The sequence below is a fragment of the Emys orbicularis genome, chromosome 12 (genome assembly GCF_028017835.1).
Source record: "Emys orbicularis isolate rEmyOrb1 chromosome 12, rEmyOrb1.hap1, whole genome shotgun sequence".
In the NCBI taxonomy this organism is placed as follows: Eukaryota; Metazoa; Chordata; order Testudines; family Emydidae; genus Emys; species Emys orbicularis.
This window is the reverse complement of record NC_088694.1, coordinates 20,377,680-20,403,308: the sequence shown is the minus strand read 5'-3', so window position 1 is coordinate 20,403,308 and position 25,629 is coordinate 20,377,680. Positions and strand designations below refer to the sequence as shown.

Sequence of the window (25,629 nt, the reverse complement as noted above, 5' to 3'; positions counted from 1 at the left end):
CAAGTACTGATTTTGCCCCAGATCCCCAAGTGGCCCCCTCAAGGATTGAACTCACAACCCTGGGTTTAGCAGGCCAATGCTCAAACCACTGAGCTATCCCTCCCCCCCAAAAGATGAGATGTGGTGGAGGCGGGAGGTGAGCTGCGATGCTTTCCATACCTCAGCCAGGCCTCCCTGGGAATTTTCCTCCCTGACGCTTCACAGGGGAAGGATCGGAGGCACCTACAAACTGGATCACACTGGCACAGGCAGGAAATTGTAGCATCCGCTGTCAACATCTGCAGCAATGCACAGTACAGGCTATTTGGACGTAGGGGGAAAGGTCTGATTTGCTAGTAGGGAAGGCGACGGATAATGCAGAGAAGGCAAGAGGATCAGTTTCAGGTGGTGGCTCTCAGCTCTTTGGTTCAGCTGGTCAATCCAATCCTGCTTCACCTTAAGACAAACACACACAGAGCAGGAGTGAGAAAAGAAAAGCAAAAGGGGAGGAAAATGCAGCTTCTGTCTGATGGCTGCAAGTCAGTTGCTGGAAGATCATGGGCACAAGCACATGGCATATGAGGCAGTTAACCACTCCCATGCATGGACCCCACTCGGAAAATGTGTGGCTAAAACTTACTGTTTTCCTCTGGCCAGTCTGTGCTGGGGAAGTTTCCACTATGGGCAGGCTGCTCGGTATGGCTGGTAGCTGGCTAAACTGGACGCAGCAGAGTGTTGCAAGGCTAGATTTGTCCTAGTGACTCAGCCAGGCGTGTATTAGGCAGAAGGCTTGTCAAGGCTCCTTCCCCACTCTGAACTTTAGGGTACAGATGTGGGGGCCTGCATGAAAACTTCTAAGCTTAACTACCAGCTTAGATCTGGTCCGCTGCCACCACTCCCAATGTGCTAATTCCCTTCCCTGGGTAGCCTTGAGAGACTCTTCACCAATTCCCTGGTGAATACAGATCCAAACCCCTTGGATCTTAAAACAAGGAGAAATTAACCATCCCACCTCCTCTCTCCCAGCAACTCCTGGTGGATCAAGATCCAACCCCCTTGGATCTAAAAAACAGGGAAAATCAATCAGGTTCTTAAAAAGAAGGCTTTTAATTAAAGAAAAAGGTAAAAATCATCTCTGTAAAATCAGGATGGAAAATAACTTTACAGGGTAATCAAACTTAAAGAGCCCAGAGGACCCCCCTCTAGCCTTAGGTTCAAAGTTACAGCAAACAGAGGTAAACACCCTAGTAAAAGGTACATTTACAAGTTGAGAAAACAAAGATAAAACTAACACGCCTTGTCTGGCTGTACTTACAAGTTTGAAATATGAGAGACTTGTTCAGAAAGATCTGGAGAGCATGGATTGATGTCTGGTTCCTCTTAGTCCCAAGAGCGAACTCTCACCAAAACAAAGAGCACAAACAAAAGCCTTCCCCCCACCAAGATTTGAAAGTATCTTGTCCCCTTATTGGTCCTTTGGGTCAGGTGTCAGCCAGGTTACCTGAGCTTCTTAACCCTTTACAGGTAAAAGGATTTTGGAGTCTCTGGCCAGGAGGGATTTTATAGTATTGTACACAGGAGGGCTGTTACCCTTCCCTTTATAGTTATGACAAGGCTAAAAGGGAGAGGCAGAGAGGAGTCAGGGGGAACAAGGTGGAGTTGAAGCTGTCATGCCAGGGAGGGAGGAATAGAAAACACCTTTGGTTCACACCTCAGGAGCTGGTCAGGATACAGCCAGGGAGATGGCGAGGTCATTTGGCTCCTCCTCCTCAGCTGGTCTGCGAGAGGCACCTTTCAGACTCAGGAGAAAGGAGGCAGTTCAGGCCCTGGATCTCAGCCTGATGGTGACACTGCTTGATGTGAAGAGGTTGATGCTACCTGGAGCTGCCCCCCGCTCCCTCTCCTAGGCTGAATAAATTGCCAAGAGTGCCTCCAAAAGAAATGACCAGAAAGCATGGCCACTTTGTCCCACGAAAAGTGCCCAGTCAAAACTATTTTCCAGTAGCCCAGATGTGGCCACGTCCTCTCATCGTGAGAAAAGTCTCCTCTGCTGTTCTAACAATTAGGGAACCTCACCAGATGCCTTGAAAGGCCCTGCTCAGCCATTGTATCATCCACACACACTCCGCTCACACCAGTTCTTTAACTCCACTCTGAAGTTTCTTTCCTGACATGCTTATAGGTCACAGTGACACCTCGTCACCTTTTACCTGCTTTGGACAATTAGAGACTTCAGCCAAGGGGAGACCTCAGCCCAACAGCACCCAGCTATTAATAAAAACAGCAGCACAAATTAAAGACTGTTAGAAATAAAATGTCACACTGACGCTGGCAGTGCTACAAATGTCATGGCTGGGAGCCCCTGGGTCTGCGCTTTCCGATGGGGTGTGTAGAGGGACGAATGTGTCTTTAAGCCACCTTGCTGCTCCTCTGATCTTGGGGCTGACACAACCTCTAGCAGAACTGAGAACAGCCAAAGAGTTGCTCTACGTTGTATCAATTGGAAATCACTCTGCCAACCAAGGATCAGCTGGAGCAGTGTTCTGTTCCCACCCTCTTGCAGCCAGCCCTGAAACTGCCCCTCTCTGCCCCCTACGCAGAGGCTGGCGGAGTGGGTGGCAAGGGCTGGCTACACCAGCTGTATGCCCCTCTGGATTCTTCTCCATTGGGGGAAGCCTCAGCTGCCCCTTTAGGACAGCTTCCGGGCTGCTTTGCTCTGCCTCAATAGCTCTAAGTAGCTGGAATAAGGGCCAAGGGTTTGGCTCCCAGTCCTTGAGCTATAGGACTTGCTTAAGCTGATGACTAACACGCCCCATGGGAAATCCATTCATTTTCACATACCAGTGTCATCTCTGTTCGCCAGCAAACGCTCAGCTTGATTAAGGTAGTCAAGGGACATACAGCAGGGAAGCACCGAGTAAGGTGTCATCAACAAACCACATAAATGCTCAGACTCAGAGATGGAATCACTTCTGTTACCATTACACTGCATACCCATGTGTGACGAAGTGGGACTGTTCTTAATGTTTCCTCTGAATACTGTGTGGGTGCCTCAGTTTCCCCTATGCATTTCTTAAGTCTCCAGTGTGCATAAATGGCTGACCCTCTGTCTCCTGGCAACAAATGGCCAGGGCCCTTCCCCCCTGCAAGGGGATAGCTAAAGGTGAACAAAGAGCTCAGGTGACCTCCTGGCCCAGGAAAGAGACAAAGGCCAGAAAGGAGGGGCTGGAGGGGGTTTCAGTTTGGAGCTGGCTGGGGATGGGGAGTGAGTGCAGACGGGGTTGTCTGGCTCGCTGGGCCCCAGAATGGACCCGGCTGAGGGGTCCCGTTCTCTGGAACTACAAGCTCTGTTTTAGACCGTGTTCCTGTCATCTAATAAACCTCTGTTTTACTGGCTGGCTAAGAGTCACGTCTGACTGCGAAGTGGGAGTGCGTGCAGGACCCTCTGGCTTCCCCAGGACCCCGCCTGGGCGGACTTGCTGTGGGAAGCGCACAGAGGGGCATATGCTGAATGCTCCAAGGTCAGACCCAGGAAGGTGAAGCCGTGTGAGCTTCTTGCCCTGAAGACAGTCTGCTCCAAGGGAGAGGAGGCTCCCCAAAGTCCTGACTGGCTTTGTGGGGAGCAGTTCCAGAGCATCGCCCGGGGACTCCGTGACACCATCAGCTCGGCTGGTTGAGACAGGTTTCCAGCTGCTACCAGGACGACCTTACTATGTTCATTAAAATATGAACAAGGCAAAGCAGGGTCTAAAAAGGCTGCATTTTACACCCTATGCCTGTAGGAATTGTGTACAGCAATTAAAAGCGTGGTCCTGATTCTTCATGGCATTACACCAGTTTTACACTGCTATGGTTTTGCTCACTTCATTGGAATCACACCAGGGTAACATAGCAGAGAATCAGGCCCAGTACGTTGTATTGGATTTTGAGAGATCAGTGGAGTAATTCATCATTAAAACATTTGTTCTATCACTGTCCACCTGCATAGGAGTCTGATCTAGCAACTGGCCCCTCACATTGCACCAACAGGTAGGTGTAGAAGAACATCGGATTTTCTTGATGCTCTTTATCAGAGGGAAGCCACATCAGGTCCATTTCCCAATGTATGAGAGTCTGTTTCTTAAAGCTCTCACAGCTTTTCCTTTTAATTTCTCCCTATCTGCCATCTTGATGATAAGCAGGTTGTTCCCTCTCAGGAGAGCATGGCTGGGTTCTTTAGGGAGAGGGAGAGAAGATGTTATGTTGTTCCTTTCTCACAGTTTTTATTTGTATGTTAGTTAATTGGCAACAAGCAGGAGTTTGCAAAGGCGAAAATGTCCCTGGCTCTCTCTGACACTGTTTCCTGTTTAGCAGTTGAGTTGGCATCTTCTGCACAGGAACACAGGGATGTGAGGATTGCCATGCCAAAGGACATCAGTGGTCCATCCATCCAGTGTTCTCTCGCTGAGGAGGTCTAAGAAATGTCCATGTTGGACAATTGTGGAATAAATGTGACCACTTTGCAGATCTATCTACCTACATACTTATCCTGCCCCATCACCATCTTTACAGTCTGTCTACACTAGGAGCTGGGGGTGTGATTCCGCACCTCACACAGACATACTGACACTAGCTCTCATCATGCTAGTAGTGTAGCCGGAGTAGCACAGGCTGGGGCGAGCAGCGGCACAGGATAACTGTGCCAACTATGTACCCATGGGTTTCTGGCGGGTTTGTACTCAGCATGGCTAGCTGGTGTCATCATTTGCTGCTGCCTGTGCTACCATGACTACACTATTATTGAGATGAGAGCTTGATGAGAGCTAGCGTGGTACATATATGCAGGCAGGGGAATCAGACCCCTCTAGCACCCGGTGTAGACACATCTTTAATGTATTTGCCCTTGCAACACCCCTGTGAGGCAGCAACGTGCTATTATTCCCATTTTACAGAAGAGGAACTGATGCAGAGAGACTCGGGACCAGATTTTCAGAGGTATTTAGGCAGATGCAGATAGTAGCCTTGGGGTATTTTCAAAAGCACCTGTGCACCCAACTCCCATTGATTCCCTTTGAAGAAGATGCCAAATTTGCTGCTGAGCAGGAGACAATGTCAGAGGGAACCCTAAATATTTTTATTTCAATGGGAGCTTGATGCCTAGTTGTTTGAAGAACCCTATTTGTCGCCTATCTGCATCTTTAGTCACCTAAATACCTTTGAAAATCTGACTTTACGTAACTTGCCCAAGGTCAGACAGAAAGAACAAGATAGAATTGAATCCAGGTCTCCCAAGTCTTGAGTGTACACCCTGATCTAAGGGAAGCCACTGTCTCTGCCTATTCAGTAGCTTGCATCAGGTTTTGCATGAAGTTATGTCAAGGCAATTATCACAGCTCCTCTGGGGGGAATGCTGAACTCAAAAGTCTTAGAGTGAATTGCTGTACATCATCTGTAATTCACATGGTTTGTGGATCAACTTGCAAAAGAGCAGAGTGTGGTCTCTGCAGGCTGGATAGACCAGGTCGCAAGTCTGTCAGCACATTTCTGGGTTAAACCTATTGCTTTAAACTCCTTGAATACGTGTGCCTTTGGGAGCAGAGGGGAGGTGGCGTGCTGACAGGTGGAGGCCATTGTCCCAGGCTGCTGATGAGTAATATGGGGAACTCCCTATTTCTGCCAGGGGCAAAACCTCTCAGAAACTAGGCAGCTACTTTGTTCTTGCCCAAGAAGGGGTGAGGCAGACACATGCACCGGCTCATGAAATGGAAGGGGAGGAAGGTCAGGATGTTGAAAGGAACCCAAATGCCTCCTCTCCTTCCCAGCCCCACCCATCTGAGAGCTTAAATCCCAGCCTGGCTCAGCTATGGGCATTCACACCTGTCTCCCAACAGCACCATGAAGTCAGCGGGCATCTTCCTCCTTGTGGGGCTCCTCACCCTCTGGATGGTGCTGCCGTCTTGGTCTGGCACAATCTTACCTGTGCAACAAGTCCCCAGAGGTAAGTGCTGAGAATAGCTTCTGCCAGCTCTACCCAAGGGGCAGCAGGCTCCTGTCCCATGGGAGGGCAGAGAGCAGGGGGCTCTTCAGGCTGTAGTGAGTGGTCCCCTCCCCAGACAGCACTAACAGGGCTGCTCTCTTTACTGACACTCAGCACCCGACATTCTGGGATCACAACTGCTCCTGCACCAGGGAAAGGCCACCTCACTAGCAGGCTCTGTTCGGGATTTTATACCGTTCAGATACTGAGCCTGAGAAGGCACAGAGACCACGGAGTGAGGGTCGCTGCAGTAGGTGCTGAAGTTGCAGTTTCTCCGTGTGAATTTCATTAGATCGGTTTGGTCTGAGCCTGCTCGGCCACTGAGAGGTTTCGTTGTGGAAAGGTTCACAGCCACCCCCCCAATGCATTTCCGTGTAGCCTCAGTCAAATCCCCACCTGATGTAAAATGAAGTCGACAGAGCGACACTGGTTTGCCCCAGCTAAGGCGCTGGCCCCACCTTTACTGAGCAACGCAGCAAACTCCCATTTTGAGTGGTCAGGACCTGCAGGCTCTGAGGAGTTGCAGCCAGAGCAGCACAGGCCATTCTCATGAGAAACAGCAGCCGAGCCCCCTCCAGGCTGGGAATTAAATGTGTAATTAAACACCACAGCTGGGTAGCAGGGATCTGGGATTACAGTGTCCGGAGGATTGGCTAGAGACCTGCCTGGGTCCTTTCCCTCCCTAAATCTCATTTCCAGATGGCGAGGCTTCAATCACTCATGCCTCAGCAACAGGGGGCCCGATTCCCCCTGCCATGCCCCTTTTGTAGTCCTGTGCCTCTTCTGTCCATGCTGACATGGCAGCATTTTACACCTGCCTTGCAGAGCTGTGAATGACACATGGCAGGGGAGCAGGGCCGGCTCTGGCTTTTTGGCCTCCCCAAGCAAAAAAAAAACAGGGCGGCCAGAACGGCAAAGCAAAAAAAAAAAAAAAAAAACCTGCGGCGCGGCCGGAGCGCGGGTGCAGGGGGACCGGCTGGGGGAGGGGGAGGGGGAGGGGAAGGGAGCGGGCGGGAGAGAGAGAGAAGGGGGCGGCCAGGGCTACAGCAGGGGCGCTGCCACGCAGCCCCTCCCGCTGCACCGCCTCCTGCCGCCTGCCGCGAGGGCTCCGCTCCAGTCGGCGGGGCGGGAAGGAAGAGGACTGCCCTGCAGGGCCCTCTGGTTCTCCGCGCCGCCGCCCCCTACAGGGCGGCCGGAGCGGAACAAGAACAAAAAAAACAAAAACAAAAAGCGGACGTGCCGCCCTAGGATTGGGCAGAATGCCGCCTCCAACAATCTGCTGCCCCAAGCACCAGCTTGCTCAGCTGGTGCCTGGAGCCAGCCCTGCAGGGGAGGATTAGGCCCAGAATAATTCAGCAGAGGACTTTCAACCGACAGCAGAATTTCACAGAGGCCAGACTGGTCCCACCACAGTCTGCACTCTGCCTGATAGCAGGTGCCTCTCACTGGAGCTCAGTATGCTGCCCGGCATTATAAGGTGGTGTTTATAACATGCACGTCTTTCTTGCAGTGAAACTTGGGACCTGCCCAGTGGTTTCTATTAGGTGCAAGATGCTCAATCCCCCTAATCGTTGTCAATCAGACAGCCAGTGTGCTGGGGCAGAGAAGTGCTGTGACACCGGCTGTGGATTGGGCTGTGTTCTAACTCAAAAAGGTACCTGCCTCATTGTTTATAGATTGAGGTGAAAGGGGGGTTCCCCAAGGAGCTCTCACCCTGTCCCTGCTGAGTTGGGGACAGTATTTCAGCTTTAGCAAGAACAGATCTTACCTTGTAACATAGGCGTGCGCACGGGGTGTGCCGGGTGTGCCCAGGCACACCCTAATGCAAGGGTGGGCAAATGACCCCCCTCTCCTGGCGCGGCAAGCCGCGGGGTCTGCGCTCCCGGGCCAGAGTGCCCGGATGAGTGCAGCAAGCCGCCGGCCCCTCTCCCGCCTTCCCCCTCCCCTGGAGCCATGTCGCCGCGCGTGCAGCGCTCTGGGGGCCGGGGCTGTGCGCTCCCGCGGGGCAGTGTTTGGCTCTGTGGGGAGGCTAGGAGCCTCATCTCATGGTAAGGGGTCCGGGGCCAGGGGGGTTGGATAAGGGGTGGGGGCAGTCAGGGGACAGGGAGCAGGGTGGGTTGGATAGGAGGTGGGATCCTGGGGGGTGGTTAGAGGTGGGGGGGGTCTCTGGAGGGGGCAGTCAGGGAGCAGGGGGGTTGGATGGGGCATGGGAGTCCCGGGGTCTGTCAGGGGGTGGGGGGTGGATGGGGTCAGGGCAGTCAGGGACAGGGAGCAAGGAGGGTCCTGGGGAGGCAGTTAGGGTGGGGGTGGGGTCTCTGGAGGGGGTGGTCAGGGGACAAGGAGCTCGGGGGGGGGTGGATGAGTCAGGAGTTCGGGGGGGGGGCTGTCAGGAGGCAGGGAGTGGTTGGATAGGCGTGGGAGTCCCGGGGGTCTGTCTGGGGGTGGGGGTGTGGATAAGGGTCGGGGCAGTCAGGGGACAGGTAGGGGGTAAGATCCTAGGGGGGCAGTCAGAGGACAAGGAGCAGGGAGGCTTAGATAGGGAGTGGGGTCCTGGGGGGCAGTTAGAGGCAGGGGTCCCAGGAGGGGGTAGTCAGGGGACAAGGAGCAGGGGGGGTTGGGGGATCTGAGGGGGGAAGTCAGGGGGCGGTAAGTAGGAGGGAGTGGATGGGGGCAGGGTGGGGGCGGGGCTAGGGCAGGGCTCCCTGGGTGCACACCCTAATGGAATGGGCTGTGCACGCCTATGCCTTGTGACACAGGATTTGTTTGTTAGTTACAGCGAAACCTGGGACCTGTCCATTGATTGCGAGTACGTGTCGCATGTTAAATCCTCCTGATAAGTGTAAGGAAGACCTTGACTGCACTGGCCCCATGAAGTGCTGCATGTCCATCTGTGGGAAGGAGTGCCTTCAGCCCAACCAAGGTACCACACTGGGCCAATATTACTAATCCTTCTATGATGCTTTGCGGCAAGATCATTGCCTGTTCCAGCCCATCGGGAGGGGGATCTTGTCCAAGTAGGCCTCTCATGCATCCCTCACTTCAACAGATGCCAGTCATTTTTAGTCCCAATGTTACCTTCATTCCACACAAATATGGGATTCCTGGACTTTTGTTGTCAAAAGGTATTCGGATCCAAAATGAAGAATGACAACGCTGAGGTTCCAAAGAGAATCATTGGCCCTAAGGGGATGAATCCCACAGAACTGTAGCTTTCCTGAAGGAATCAGTGGTTGTGTCCATCATTTGGACCTTGAGTGATCATTGAAGTAATTAATTATCAGAACATTTGTTCTACCACTGCCCACCTTCATAGGATTCTAAATCAAGTCACTGGTCCCTCTTATTGCACAAACAGGGAGGTGTAGAAGGACACCAATTTTCTTGATGCTCAGCTATGTCTGGTCCATTTTCCTTTCTATCGGGCTGTTTCTTCAAAGTCTCACAACTTTTCCTTCCCATGTCTGTCCTCTTGATGTCTAGCAGGGTCTTCTCTCTCAGGAGAGCTTGGCTGGAAGTCTTTAGGGAGAGGAGGTGTTATTTCATCCCTTGCTCACAGTTTTTATTTGTATGTTAGTCACTTGAAACAAGTGGGAGTTTATAAAGTACAAAATGTTCCAGACCTCCCTCTGGCCTTGTTTCCTGTTCAAAGGATGTAGGAATTACCATGTCAGATGAGATCATCAGTCCATCTATCCAGTATCTTCTCTTTGAGCCTTAAGTGACTCGCCCAAGGTCAGCCAGGGAGAGTGGGGTAGAATTAAACCCAGGTCTCTCAAGTCTGTATCCTAATCTCTGGACCAAAGCCAGTGTTTCTGCCCAGTTCAGAGACTCCATCATGTCTTGGATAAGGTTATCTCAAGGTATTTATCATCTTGGGGCAATGTTGAACTCAAAGGTCCCGGAGTAAATGGTTGTTCATCATGTGTGTTTCACTAGCAAAAAGTGAAGCTGAATTCAGGTGAAGTTGAACCAGTGGAACTTTATTCAACCCTGTGAACTGCTCTGTCCATGTGGCTGTGTTGCTTCCAGCCCAACTCCTCACATTCCCAATTTCCCTGTCACCTCAATGACAGTCTCTGCAGAGAACATGGGCTCTCTGATTCCAGTGCCACTGATCCTGTTTACAAACATTTTAATATATACATTAAAAACAAATAATTGACCCCCAGACCCCCACCCTATGTCCCTTCAGCCAGAGGTTGCTAGCATATAGCCAAGTTAGAGTCTTATCTTCGCCATAGACTCAGGTGGCTACGTAGTCTTTGAGATAGTTTGGACTCCCCAGCTGGTGACCACACCGGGGGTGACCCATCTCTGTCTCCCTATCACCTGTCTCCAAGTCTAGCAAAATATGTCTCTGTGAAGTCTCCTCCCTCCCTGTGGTGTTGGACTCCGGGTGGTTCTGTCTTTTCATTCTCTGATGAGCTCTGTATCCCTGTAGGCCCTCTCTAGGTGTTCTGACTGCTGGCTCGTAAGAGCCTCTGGTTCCTTCAGATCACCTCTCCCTCTTGCGCAGTCCAGTCATACGACCTGGATATCACTACACCCCGCACAGATCCTTTAGTCCACTCCTTCTGGTGTCTCTCTAATGGCTGGATCCTCCACAGGAGTATCTGTCATCAGAGCCGGTAGGTCCTTGGCTGACCTGTTGTACTCTGTTACCTGCTTTCTCCAATTGTTGGCCTTTCCTCTTGGCATGTTCCCATCCTTCTGGCTGCAACAGGTCTCCCCTCATTGGTAGCAGGGTTTTGGTCAGTGGCTGCACTGGTACTGTTTTGGCACCCCCTTTGATGGGGTATGCCTGCGTGCCAAAAATGCCAACAAAGGGACCGAACCGCAAGAAACTGCCTTGTGTAACAGTCTCTTAGCTGTTTTCACATCTGATTCCACCTCATCATTAGTCTGTGGAAATGCCAGGGAGTCAAATTCCTAATTTGCATGCAAATTCCTTAAACTTTTCCAAGGCAAATGGAGGTTCGTTTTCAGTGAATACAGTGTCCAGAATGCCATACCTCACAAGGTGGGCTGCCAATTTGCCAATCACTGACTTGCTTCTTGTATCAGGCAGGGCATTGGCCTCCGAACAATTTGAACAATAGTCCACAGCAATCAAGCATTGCTTTTCTTTTAAGGTAAATAAGTCAGTTCCCACCTAGGTTGGGTGTGCAGCTCATATGGTAAGAGAATCTCTTTCTCCCCCTGCTTATCACATGACTGGCAGCTGTCACACCCTTCTATCAAGGAGCAGAGTTGTGTATTCATTCCTGGCTAGTCAACACACTCTTGAACTTGTGTAAGACAGCTGTCAATGCCCAGGTCTGAGGCATGACATCCTCACGTAACTGGGTGAGGACAACAGCTCTCTGCCCACAAAATATGATTCCATCTGCACACTCAGCTCATCTTTAATTTGCATATATGGTTCTGCTCCTCCCAGTACTTGGCTTTTGTCTGCTAGGATCGCTCTGTTGAGTGTCCTTGTCGATAGCTTCCTTGATTTCCATCAGCTTCACTGTTGAAACTACGAGATAGTGCATCAGATTAATGGGTTCAGTGTCCTGATCCCCTTCTCCCATCTTGCTGATGCTGGTCTCAGGGTGTCCGCTAGCACCAGGAGTCATCTTGGACAATATCTGATCTCTACCTGGTAGAGCTGGAGGCGCAGCAACATGTGCTGCCGTCTCTTTGGAGCACTAAGAAGGAGTTTTGCTGTGATTGTCTCTACAAGTTTGTGGCCTGATTGCACTAGTGGCCATAGGTGCACTGATGGAATCACTCCATTCCAAATACCACAGCCAGAAGCTCTTTTTCCTATTTGGGCGTGTCCCTGTTCTCTCTCAAACAGGGATCTGCTGGTATAAGCGACCACCTGCAATAGCAGGGATCTGGGATTACAGTGTCCAGAAGATTTGGCTAGAGACCTGCCTGGGTCCTTTCCCTCCCTAATTCTCATTTCCAGATGGTGAGGCTTCAGTCACTCACCCCTCAGCAAAAGGGGCCCGATTCCCCCTGCCATACCCCGTTTGTAGTCTTGTGCTTCTTTGTCCATGCTGACATGGCAGCATTTTACACCTGCCTTGCAGAGCTGTGAATGACACATGAGGTGCCTGGCAGGGGAGGATTAGGCCCAGGATAATTCAGCAGAGGACTTTCAACCGACAGCAGAATTTCACAGAGTCCAGGCTGGTCCGACCACAGTCTGCACTCTGCCTGATAGCAGGTGCCTCTCACTGGAGCTCAGTATGCTGCCCGGCATTACAAGGTGGTGTTTATAACATGCACGTCTTTCTTGCAGTGAAACTTGGGACCTGCCCAGTGGTTTCTGTTAGGTGCAAGATGCTCAATCCCCCTAATCATTGTCAATCAGACAGCCAGTGTGCTGGGGCAGAGAAGTGCTGTGACACCGGCTGTGGATTGGGCTGTGTTCTAACTCAGCAAGGAACCTGCCTCATTGTTTATAGCCTGGGGTGAAAGGGGGGTTCCCCAAGGAGCTCTCACCCTGTCCCTGTTGAGCTGGGGACAGTATTTCAGCTTTAGCAAGAACAGATCTTTGTGCCGAAAGCTTAGTTTGTTACCTTGTAACTAGGGCTGTCAAGCAATAAAAAAAATTAATTGCAATTAATAGTCCAATTAATCACACTGTTAAACAAAAATAGAATACCTTTTATTTAAATATTTTTGGATGCTTTCTACATTTTCAAATATATTAATTTCAATTACAACACAGAATACAAAGTGTACAGTGCTCACTTTATATTTATTTTTAATACAAATATTTGCACTATAAAAAACAAAAGAAATAGTATTTTTCAATTACCCTAATACAAGTACTGTAGTGTAATCTCTTTATAATGAAAGTTGAACTTACAAATGTAGAATTATGTACAAAAAATAACTGCATTCAAAAATAAAACAATGTAAGACTTTAAAACCTACAAGTCCATTCAGTCCTACTTCAACCAATTGCTCAGACAAACAAGTTTGGTTACAATTTGCAGGAGATAATGCTGCCCATGTCTTCTTTACAATGTCACCTGAAAGTGAGAACAGGCATTCGCATGGCACTATTGTAGCCGGCATCATAAGATATTTATGTGCCAGATGCGCTAAAGATTCATGACCTTTCATGCTTGAACCACCATTCCAGAATATATGCATCCATGCTGATGACGGGTTCTGCTTGATAACGATCCAAAGCAGAGCAGACCGATGCATGTTCATTTTCATTATCTGAGTCAGATGCCACAAGTGGAAGGTTGATTTTCATTTTTGGTGATTCATGTTCTGTAGTTTCCGCATTGGAGTGTTGCTCTTTTAAGACTTCTGAAAGCATGCTCCACACCTCGTCCCTCTCAGATTTTGGAAGGCACTTCAGATACTTAAACCTTGGGTCGAGTGCTGTATCTATCCTTAGAAATCTCACATTGGTACCTTCTTTGCATTTTGTCAAATCTGCTGTGAAAGTGTTCTTAAAACATCATCTGAGACTGCTATAACATGAAACGTATGGCAGAATGCGGGTAAAACAGAACAGGAGACATACAATTCTCCCCCCAAGGAGTTCAGTCACACATTTAATTAATGCATTATTTTTTTAATGAGCATCATCAGCATGGAAGCATGTCCTCTGGAATGGTGGTTGAAGCATGAAGGGGCCTACAGATGTTTAGCATATCTGACATGTAAATACCTTGCAACGCTGGCTACAAAAGTGCCATGTGAATGCCTGTTCTCATTTTCAGGTGACATTGTAAATAAGATAGCAGTATCTCCCGTAAATGTAAACAAACTTGTTTGTCTTAGCAATTGACTGAAAAAGAAGTAGGACTGAGTGGATTTGTAGGCTCTAAAGTTTTACATTGTTTTGTTTTTGAGTGCAGTTATGTAACAAAAAAAAAAGCTACATTTGTAAGTTACACTTTCACAATAAAGAGATTGCACTATAGTACTTGTATGAGGTGAATTAAAAAATACTTTTTTTTTTGTTTATCGTTTTTACAGTGCAAATATTTGTAATCAAAAATAATATAAAGTGAGAACTGTACACTTTGTATTCTGTGTTGTAATGGAAATCAATATATTTGAAAATGTAGGAAAACATCCAAAATATTTAATAAATTTCAATTGGTATTCTATTGTTTAACAGTGCAATTAATCGCGATTAATTTTTTAAATCGCAGTTAATTTTTTGAGTTAATCGAGTGAGTTAACTGCGATTAATCGACAGCCCTACTTGTAACACAGGATTTGTTTGTTAGTTACAGCGAAACCTGGGACCTGTCCATTGATCGTGAGTACGTGTCGCATGATAAACCCTCCTGATAAGTGTAAGGAAGACCATGACTGCACTGGCCCCATGAAGTGCTGCATGTCCTTCTGTGGGAAGGAGTGCCTTCAGCCCAACCAAGGTACCACACTGGGCCAGTATTTCTAATCCTTCTACCCAGGGCCATCCCTAGCTATTCTGGGGCCCTATGCAGCCCCCCCGTGGGGGGGGGGCAGGCTTCTGCGGGGGCCCTGGCCCCAGGCCTCTGTGGGGGCGAGGAGCAGGCCCCAGGCCTCTGCACTGGTGGGGGTTGAGGCTGGCTTGGGGGGCGGGGAGGAACCACCCCCCAGCACTCACCAGCGGCGCGGCTGGGGCCAGGTTGCTGCAGAGCTCAGGGGAATGGGGGGCAGAGCGGGAAGAAGCGGGGCTGGGGTGGGGAAGGGGTGGGGCGGGGCAGAGCAGGGGCGGGGGTCCTTGGGAAGAGCCGGAGCATGGGTTGGAGCAGCACGCAGCTATGGAGGGCACCAGGTAATTTCCTGGTGCCCTACGCAGCTGCGTACTTTGCGTATGGGTAAGGACGGCCCTGCTTCTACTATGCTTTGTGGTAAGATCATTCCCTGTTCCAGCCCATCAGTGGGGTGGGTGGGGGGGAAACTTGTCCAAGTCGGCCTTTCATGCATCCCCCACTTCAAAGGATGCCAGTTATTTTTAGTCCCAATGTTACCTTCATTCCACACAAATGTGGCATTCCTCTGCCTGATAGCAGGTGCCTCTCACTGGAGCTCAGCATGCTGCCTGGCATTACAAGGTGGTGTTTATACCGTGCACGTCTTTCTTGCAGAGAAATCTGGGACCTGCCCAGTGGTTCCTTTCAGGTGCAAAATGCGCAATCCCCCTAATCATTGTCAATCAGACAGCCAGTGTGTTGGGGAAGAGAAGTGCTGTGAAACCGGCTGTGGGCTGAACTGTATTCTAACTCAAAAAGGTACCTGCCTCATTGTTTATAGTCTGTGGGTCTTGGTTCCCCAGGGAGCTCTCACCCTGTACCTGCTGAGCCAGGGACAGTATTTCAGCCTTTAGTAGGCAGAGATGTTCATGCCAGGGGCTTAGTCTGATGCACTGAAACCTGGACCTGCCCAGTGATCGAGAATACCTGTCTCAGGGTAGTTCCTCCTAATGGGTGTGTGATTAGGATCCTGAGTGCCCCAGCACTACAAAGTGCTGCATGTCCACGTGTACAAAGGCTTGCCTCCCGCCCAACCATGGAACCCCGCAGGGCCAGTATTTCCAAACCTACCACCTTGCTTTGCAGTGAGCTCATCACTCCCTGTCCTAGCCCAGCGGGGGCGGGGAGGGCAGGAGTGTGCTGTGTGACCCAAGCAGGCCTCTCCCATCTCCCTCACTTTGACAGGCGCCACTCATTTTAGTCCCAGTGGTACATGCCTGTCACACAAACGTGGCATCCCTGCTCCTTGTTGAAAGTTATTTGCAATGAGGAGTGATGGCACTGGGGTTACAGAGAGAGGCACTGGCATTAAGGGGATGAATCCCACAGAACTGCAGCTGTCCTGCAGGAATCATTTGCGTGTGTCCATCCTTTTAGGTCTTGGCAGGGTGAGAGATACAAGGGAACCAGAGCTGAGCACTCAGCAGGCAGAGATCAGTGCCTGGGGCCTGGCTATTATCCCGTCATAGAAGGCTGTTTATCCTGCCATCTCCTCTCTTGCAGAGAAACCCGGGACTTGCCCAGTGGTTACTGTACGGTGTCTTATGATAAATCCTCCCAACCGTTGTGATTACGACCACCAATGTCCGGGGCCAAAGAAATGCTGTGAAACTAGCTGTGGGAGAGCGTGCATCCTGCTTCCGAGAGGTACTGGTCTCAGTGTAACTGCGTCACCTTTATCCTGATGATAGGAGGCTGCAGCTGAGGCTAGGTCTACACTACCGGCCTGAATCGGCGGGTAGAAATCGATCTCTCGGGGATCGAATTATCGCCTCTCGTCGGGACGCGACAATCGATCCCCGAATCGACGCTCTTACTCCACCAGCGGAGGTGGGAGTAAGCGCCGTCGACTGGGAGCCGCGGAGGTCGATTTTGCCACCGTCCTCACAGCGGGGTAACTCGGCTCCAATACGTCGAATTCAGCTACGCTATTCGCGTAGCTGAATTTGCGTATCTTATATCGACCCCCCCCTGTAGTGAAGACCTGCCCTAAATGTATCTGGGGACCTCAGCCCAGATCTCCAGGTGTTGGGTTTTCAGTCACTGGACCCCAGAGTTCACAGAGCATTTGGGCAGAAGCTTCTCAGATAAGGGAGAACTCTAGTTACCACTAGGTGCCACCACCCACCTGCACTTATTATCCCAGCTTCCAATGCAGAGGGTAGCTTACACTATGATCTTCCTGTGTTACAGAGAAACCTGGCATCTGTCCAGCAGTCAATATAAGGTGTCTCTCATGGTATCCTCCTAATGCAGTGTGTACATGACCGTCAGTGTCCAAAAAATGAGAAGTGCTGTGTCACTGACTGTGGGCTGGACTGTGATTAGCCACAGAAAGATACCCACCTCCACTCATGTTTACATCATAAGTACCCAGCCTCTGCAGTGAGCTCCCGCCCTGCTCCAGCTGAGCCCGGGGGCTGCCCACTGGGGAGGGGTGTACAGCCCTGGGCTGCAGGCACAAATCACTGCACTAACCACAGCTGAAGTCACAATATGCTGCTTTACCAGGGAAGGACCTGGGTACTTGGCATCTTCCCAGCTTCCCCAACACTCATTACACTGGTGCTGAGCCTGAAACATCCCCATTCATGCAGGGCCCAGCAGAGAGATCAGTCCAAGGGCCATATCAGGCGGTGCATGTGAAACCGCGAATGACTTGCAGAATTGTGGCAGGAAACAAGTGAAAGAAAACACAGGTTTGGTGTCATGCCATGAGATGAAAAGTGTTGGAGCCATGTGGGAAATGGCCAAGATTTTGGAATAGGACCCAGGAGTCCTGGCTCCCAGCACCCAGCTTTCCCTCTGATATAGAACAGGATTTTCTCCTTAAGACTTCTGACTACTTTTCTTTTTTTCCCCCCCAGCATAACTTGCTTCACAATAGATCAAGGCATCCCCTGGAGCAGCAATGACACCAGTTCCCTGCAGCCTAACCTCACTGAATTTCCCCCAGTCCAAAGCAGGAAATCACTTCACATAACTCCAGCTCACCTCTCTCTATAAAACATTGGAAAGAAAGCCGACTCTAGATATTTGAGTCAACACAGAAGAACAGAGACTCACGTCACTTAAATGAGAAGGTGATAAAAGCAATGATGCAATTCCGACAAGAGGGGATTTTTAGCGAAGTTTCTTACAGTTCACCCTGCAGTCCAGCATGAAGATGATATACAGTTGCTCTACTGGTCCAGTCTTGCAGAAAAGTTTACGAAGCAGCATGACACACAGGTGCTGGAACTAGGGTGCTGCTGCAGCCCCTGGCTTGAAGTGGATTCCATTATCTATGGGGTTTACAGTTTGATTCAATGGCTCTCAGCACCCCCACTATAAAAAGCGTTCCAGCACCCCGGTATGACAGTCCGCTTATCTTTACAAGGAGCATCCTATATCAAATCTGCATCTTTATCATCCAACTCTATCTGTGAGAACAGGTTGAGAGGGAAAAGAAAAGGGAATTCCAAGTAATCCAACCCCACCACCAAAATTACAACAGAACTTTTCCCTTTTTTTGTCAAGAATGTTTATGTACAAAAGTTTTTTGTAATCTAATACTGTCTGAACGCTCTCAGCTTCTTCCAAACAACTCTAGCTCCAGGCCATTAACACCAGCCATGGGGAAGGTATATTTAGGCACTTTCCACATATTTCTTGTACTGTCACTTGTTACCTCCCTGGGGAAATTCCTTTGCAGGTTCAGACCCTGCCTAGGCACCATAGAGAGACCAGGGTGAGCACAGTTCTGTGATGACCTTGAGATTTTGTATCCATGGTGCTATTGTAAATGTTCCTGAAAAGAAACACTTTCCTGGGTGTGGATCTCATTGGCTGAGGGCGGGGCCATCTCTTCCAGTCCTGCTGCCAGAACTCGTTGCTCATGAGATTTAATTAGTACCACTTGGACACGATACAAATAAAGAATTTCTTTCATATCTTATCTTTGTTGTTTGTGATTCCAGAGCCTGCACAATCACATCCACCCTGACTTCCACCCCCACAGCCTCCGCCAATGCATTCAGAGCCGGAATCAAAGCATTGCTCCAGGCTCTTTCCCCAGGGTTTGGAACTGGGGGAAGCACACCCCCACTCCAGGTGGGACCTCAAAGAGACTCAACAGCAGGGTGGTGGGGGCGGTAGCTTGGAGCTGAGAGCAAAAGGGTACCAGCAACCCACTCCATCAGACAACGCCCCTGCCCAGAAGTCAATAGTTTACTGGCTTCTATCTTCTTTGGAGCAAGGTTTCTGTTGTCATCTCCACTTGAGTTTGCCCCCAACTCCACATTGAAACTGTGTTGTAGCTTGCTCTTGAGCAAGGGGAGAATTTCACTCTTCCGAGCAATGGGTCAATCTCATGTTTTTCTTGTGCAAAGAGCTCCAGGAAGAAACAAGAACCTGATTGTGAAATGGCACAAGACAAGGGGACAAATATTGGCACCAGGCACCTCGTTCTCTGCTCCCCCCTCCCCTTCCCCCAGGAGTGAGATGTTAAATACCAGCCTGACACAGCTCTGGGCATTCAGACCTGCCTCTTGAGACAACACCATGAAGTCACTGGGTGCCTTCTTCTTCATGGGGCTCCTCACCCTCTGGATGGTGCTGCCGTCTTGGTCTGGCACAATCTTACCTGTGCAACAAATCCCCAGAGGTAAGTGCTGAGAACAGCTTCTGCCAGCTCTACCCAAGGGGCAGCAGGCTCCTGTCCCATGGGAGGGCAGAGAGCAGGGGGCTCTTCAGGCTGTAGTGAGTGGTCCCCTCCCCAGACAGCACTAACAGGGCTGCTCTCTTTACAGACACTCAGCACCCGACATTCTGGGATCACAACTGCTCCTGCACCAGGGAAAGGCCACCTCACTAGCAGGCTCTGTTCGGGATTTTATACCGTTCAGATACTGAGCCTGAGAAGGCACAGAGACCACGGAGTGAGGGTCGCTGCAGTAGGTGCCGAAGTTGCAGTTTCTCTGTGTGAATTTCATGAGATCGGTTTGGTCTGAGCCTGCTCGGCCACTGAGAGGTTTCGTTGTGGAAAGGTTCACAGCCACCCCCCCAATGCATTTCCGTGTAGCCTCAGTCAAATCCCCACCTGATGTAAAATGAAGTCGACAGAGCGACACTGGTTTGCCCCAGCTAAGGCGCTGGCCCCACCTTTACTGAGCAACGCAGCAAACTCCCATTTTGAGTGGTCAGGACCTGCAGGCTCTGAGGAGTTGCAGCCAGAGCAGCACAGGCCATTCTCATGAGAAACAGCAGCCGAGCCCCCTCCAGGCTGGGAATTAAATGTGTAATTAAACACCACAGCTGGGTAGCAGGGGTCTGGGATTACAGTGTCCAGAGGATTGGCTAGAGACCTGCCTGGGTCCTTTCCCTCCCTAAATCTCATTTCCAGATGGCGAGGCTTCAATCACTCATGCCTCAGCAAAGGGCGTCTGATTCCCCCTGCCATGTCCCTTTTGTAGTCCTGTGCCTCTTCTGTCCATGCTGACATGGCAGCATTTTACACCTGCCTTGCAGAGCTGTGAATGACACATGAGGTGCCTGGCAGGGGAGGATTAGGCCCAGGATAATTCAGCAGAGGACTTTCAACCGACAGCAGAATTTCACAGAGGCCAGACTGGTCCCACCACAGTCTGCACTCTGCCTGATAGCAGGTGCCTCTCACTGGAGTTCATGTGTGTCCATCCTTTTAGGTCTTGGCAGGGTGAGAGATACAAGGGAACCGGAGCTGAGCACTCAGCAGGCAGAGATCAGTGCCTGGGGCCTGGCTATTCTCCCGTCATAGAAGGTTGTTTATCCTGCCATCTCCTCTCTTGCAGAGAAACCCGGGACTTGCCCAGTGGTTACTGTCCGGTGTCTTATGATAAATCCTCCCAACCGTTGTGATTACGACCACCAATGTCCGGGGCCAAAGAAATGCTGTGAAACTAGCTGTGGGAGAGCGTGTGTCCTGCTTCAGAGAGGTACTGGTCTCAGTGTAACTGCGTCACCTTTATCCTGATGATAGGAGGCTGCAGCTAAATGTATCTGGGGACCTCAGCCCAGATCTCCAGGTGTTGGGTTTTCAGTCACTGGACCCCAGAGTTCACAGAGCATTTGGGCAGAAGCTTCTCAGATAAGGGAGAACTCTCTGGGCCGAGCTGCCGCCAGTGTCTGGTATGATGTCCCTTCTTAGTGATAGGGTGACCATACGTCCCATTTTGGCTGGGACAGTCCCTTTTTTAAGCCCGGACGTCCCGACTTTTTTGGCAAAACTTGGCATTTGTCCAGTTTGCTCTTGCCAGCTGATGATCAGTTGCCAAGAGCAAACAGGATAAATGCCCAGTTTTGCCAAAAAAAGTCAGGCGTGCCTCCCTGGGGGTGTGTGGAGGAACATTCATGGGGGCGAGAGGGACAGCGATGCCAGGCTCTGGGTGATGGGCCTCAGGCTGTCAGCCCCAGCCTGCAGGGCTCGGGCCAGGCCCGCATGCGACGGGGGCCGGCGTCTCAGGTTAGCCCTGCACGGTGTCCTGTTTTCCCCTTTGGGAAATATGGTCACCATACTTAGTGACAAACTGGAGGAGTTCAGATTCAGGGAAAAACAACTGACAGGATCGGGGGTTGGCTGAGGGGGAAGAGGTGGAAAGTGCAAAATCCACAGAGCGTGGCTAGGAGATCACTCAGTGAGGATGGGACCTCTCTGCAGATACTCACAGGGTGTGGGCCCCAAGGGAGGAGAGGACACAGTTAGGGTGTCACATGGGATGGGGGGCGGCTAATGGGGTGAGATGAAGATCAGGAAGTTTTCAGGTGAACTTTAGAAGAATCTTCCTGGCTGTGGGATGTATCAGGCTGTGATGAGTCTCCCAAGGAGAGGTGGGAAGCCCCAGGGCCAGTCCTAAGGGAGGGAAAACAGGACGGTCATCATAGGTGCTGTACCTAAGTGCCATTCCACTATTTTTTGGACTCTGCTGATCGGCTGGGCGGGGGGGGGGGGGGGAGAGGGAGCGCGTTGTGTGAGCTGGGGGACAGAAAGTGCTGTCAGAAAAATGGCTAGGGCCACTGCTGGGGAGCCCTATTGCTTGGGACAATTAAACAAGTCTGGACACATCTCTGGTCAATGTAGAGTAAGGAACAATCCTGCCCTGCCCGGGGGTCTGGGTGAGAAGGAACCTTACAGGGATTGTCTGTCTCTAGGATTCTGAACTTTCCCTGTAGTAGCAACAGGTAAGTGCTGACAGCTCCTGCCCCAGCCAGCAGCCCAGGGCACCAGACTCACAGCGGACAGAGAGCACTGATGGGCACAGGTAGCTCAGCTGGTTGCAGGGTGGGTCCCAGTTCTTATTGTCCCTCCTGGGCAGCAGCCAGAGAGGCCCCACTCAGTGAGCTGCCATGAAAGGGCTGCTCCCTTTAGTCACCTCCTTGACTTTGTGCTTCCCACAGGGTGGAGCATGATCTGTCAATCAAACTGAAAGGCATTTGTGACAGTATTTAACCCCTTCAAGGTGGCAATCATGTTGGGTTTAGAAAGGAAATGCCCCTGGCAGCTGGATCTGGGAGGTTTGGCCCCAGGGCATCAGCCTGGGAAATGCACCTAGACAGCAGGGTGGAAGCAGGGGGTGTTCACGGGTTATACTGCATTTCTCTTCAATGGACAACTTGTCTGTTTCACCTGCACAAGGTGTTAACAAGCCTGTGGAGAATGCAGAGGCAAATACAACTACAGATAGCTGAGGCACAACTACTGCAGCTATGCCCCCCGCACCCGCTACTTGCAGCATAACACACACTGCAGCCTGCAATAACCACATGGCCTCTGAATTATTATTATTTCAATAGGTATTTTGGGGGACCCTTTGTGCTGGGTGCTGCACAGATTTCATTGTCCCTGTCCCAAGTAGCTTAGAGCTGACATTATGCTTTGCTAGATTTGTTTATGCAGTGATCTTCTCTTACAGGGAACCCTGAAACCTGTCCAGACGTCATCTTTAAGTGTGCTATGTACAATCCCCCAAATCGCTGCCACTCTGACCGCCAGTGTCCAAGATTCAAGAAGTGCTGTGAGACTTTCTGCGGGAGGGCCTGTGTTTATCCTAAGGGACATGGTAAAGGTACCAGCCTGATCCTCTCTTTGGGCTCTGGACTGAGATCACTCCCTGCTCCAGCTGAGCTGCAGGGCGCCTATGGGAAAGGGCATTTCAACCCATGGCTTCCAGCCGAGATCAGCTCTGATCAGAGCTACCTCCGGAGGCCTCACCATTCTGGCTGACTAGGGAACAGGCTGGGTACTTGGCACCTTCCTACACGCCTTTGTATGAATATGACTTTGTGGTGTCACAAGACAACAAAAGTTGGGTTCACCTGGGCAACAGGCAGAGGGGATCTGGAGGGATTCCGTTTGAGAAGCTGCACTGGTTAATCTATGGGATGGTGTGTCTGGGGCCAGAAAAGGGGAAGGCGACATTATTGATTGGGTTTGTGGTCCAATGCCCATGCTGTCTTTAGATAACACCTCCCCTTGCCCCACCCACAAGCCTCATCCAGGATCTAGAGAGGACAATGATGTTGTGTGTTTTGCTCTTTACAGAAGAGTCACACAATGAATGCTCAACATGGGCACAATGAGGACCAATAACTGTGTTTGCTAATGACATCCAGTGTGCCAGGCCTAGCTACATACACCCACGGCAGTTCTGGCAGGGTTCTGGGGGCTTCTCAGACATACACGCGACTAAAGGGCTTGCAAACAATTTAAAGGAATACTACCCAATTCCTGTTGACTACAAGTGGAAGAGGCAGGGAGATGATAGCAGGACGCTCCCTTCGGCTGGGAATGGGGGATTAATGCTCTCTCACCCCTGCTCCGTGGAGATAGGAACAGGGTCAGAAGGGTCTGCATGGGGAGATACTAACATGGAGAGCTTCCTCTGCCAAGCAAGTTAGCTCGGGATTCAGTGCCATCCGAAGGGCAGGAAGTTTGATCCCCCCCCCATCCATAGGGTAACTAGGCTTTGGGGATACTGTGCTCCTTCTTGGGGTCCACTGATTTGGCAGGTGGAAATCTCCCCCCCACCCCTCCGTATCCCAGGCTGGGACAAGGCCATAGCAGCTGCAGGGCTGGGCTGGACCAAACTGGGTTGTGTTCATGGGAGCTGGGGCTGAACCAGAGGCTGGGTTTGCACAGCCCACGATTTCCTATTGAACCCGCTGATCATTTTCCCTTTCTCCAGCATAACTTCCTGCTTCCCAAGGGCGTTCCCAGGAGCAGCCGAGACACCAGCTCGATGTGCCTGGCCTCGCTGGGGTCCCACAGACCAGCCCTAGGAAATCAGCTTGCACAATGCCTGCAAAGCGCCTGCACTCTTAATCTGTCTCGTTTTTAGCACCAACCATGCCACATTGTTGTCACCTATCGTGGGGCTGCCATGGAATTTCAGATCCTGCCCGCCTAGCACAGAGAGGACGGGGCTGAGGCCTCATCCCGTGAGGGACCTGAGGAGCGTGATTCACAGTCCCCGTGCAGCGGCTCTTTCCCTGCAGTCAAGAGGAGGCTTTAGGCAGAGCTGGGGATCTCTTTCTTCTTGCCCTGACTCTGTATAATTTGGTGTCCCTGGCACCTCGTGCACTGTAACAAATAAAGAAGCTTGTTGTTCACATAGCAGTTTGTAACCTGTGATTCTGGTCACTCCATCTCCTCCTCCACCTGCAGGTTCCTCCCCTCACTGCCTCAGCCCCTCCTGTCTCATTGGTCAGGCACATCCGGACCTGTCCTAAGCTCTTCTCCCCCTGGTTCCTTGATGGGGATGTTTCCTGTCTGTGTGTGTGAGGGCGATTCTACCCCTGATGCCGCTTCTCAGGCCCCTCTTCCCCCTCCAGTGAGCTCGGAGCCAGGATCCTAGCACTGGTCCAGGCTCTTTCCCCAGGGAGCAGCCGCTGTTGGTTTGGGATGTTGATCCGTCTCTTTCTAAGAAACCCTTTGGGACCTTTAAAACAAGGCATAGAGGCTCTGAGTGACAGCAGCGTCACGGCCCCGAGTGACAGCAGCGTCACGGCCCCCCCGAGCGTCTTTCCAACACAGGGCATGGGGAGCTGCCCCCACAGGGTGGGCTAGAAGCCACTTCGCTAATGAACTGAGTCCCCATCCCAGGGCCTTGGAGCGATGCACTGAGACTGGGTTTGGCAGATGTGCCACTGAGCTGCCAGGGCTGCCCATCCTGCCCTGCACCGCCATAGTCCTGAATGAGAGCTTAAATCCAGCCTGGCTCCTGACCACACCAGGAAGTCAGTGGGTGTCTTCCTCCCTTGGGGGGCTCCTCAGCCTCTGGGCTGAGCTGCTGCTAGTGTCTGGTACAATCTCACTGCTTAGAGCTTGTCTACATGGGAAACTTTGGTTAAACTGATATAGTTATACAGCTGTGGCCCTGTTTATAGCCCGACACCTACCTCACAGTCAGCCACGGTCCGAAGGGGCTGCATGGGGGAAACACTAGAACATAGCTGTACGTTTGAGCCGTTCCCTCTGGATTTAGTGCCACCCCCAGCGCAGGCTGTTCTCTCCTCTTACAGCGGTTACAGTGCCATCTTTCCCTCCGCCCCAGGGTCACTCGGCTTTCGGGGTGCTGCACCCCCTCTTTGGCTTTGGGGATTTGGCAGGTGGAAATCTCCCACCCTGTATCCCAGGTTGGGATGAGGCTGTGGCAGCTGCTGAGCCAGCCTGGGGGGCGTTGGTTGGGGCTGTACCAGGGGCTGGGTTTGTACAAAGCAGGATTTCCATTTGGCCCCTCAGATCAATTTCCCTTTCTCTAGCGTAACTTCCTGCTTCACGGATGGGCTGAGGGTGTCCCCAGGAGCAGCCATGACACCAACTCAAGGAGCTCGGCCTTGCCGGGGGTCCACGGGCCAGCCCTCAGAAGTCATCCTGCACAAGGCCAGCTCAGAGACTCACTGATCTAGGCTCCCTAATGGGCATGGGGAGAGGTGTCAGACATTTTGGAGGAGCTGAGGGTGGGGCGGTTCTCTGATCTGCGACCTTGTGGGGGCCATCTCACACTTTCCACCTCCCTCCTTTAGCATCAGTCACACACTATCTCTCCAGGGTATTGCCTGTAGGCTCCGACCCTGCGCAGGCAGCTCAGAGAGAACGGGAAGGCCTCCTGCTGCCTGCTCTTTAGC

At 51.2% G+C, this 25,629-nt stretch overlaps 1 protein-coding gene across 1 annotated transcript; it reads left to right on the top strand.

Moving 5' to 3' along the window:
* The first annotated feature begins 5,831 nt into the window (after positions 1-5,831).
* Positions 5,832-24,114, top strand: LOC135886519 (whey acidic protein-like). Its single transcript, XM_065414252.1, has 8 exons — positions 5,832-5,956; positions 7,506-7,649; positions 8,772-8,915; positions 14,254-14,403; positions 15,103-15,246; positions 15,991-16,134; positions 22,416-22,568; positions 23,688-24,114. Exons 1-8 carry the CDS (start codon positions 5,854-5,856, stop codon positions 23,690-23,692), a joined length of 987 nt encoding a protein of 328 aa, XP_065270324.1. The 5' UTR covers positions 5,832-5,853; the 3' UTR covers positions 23,693-24,114.
* The last annotated feature ends 1,515 nt before the right edge of the window (positions 24,115-25,629 follow it).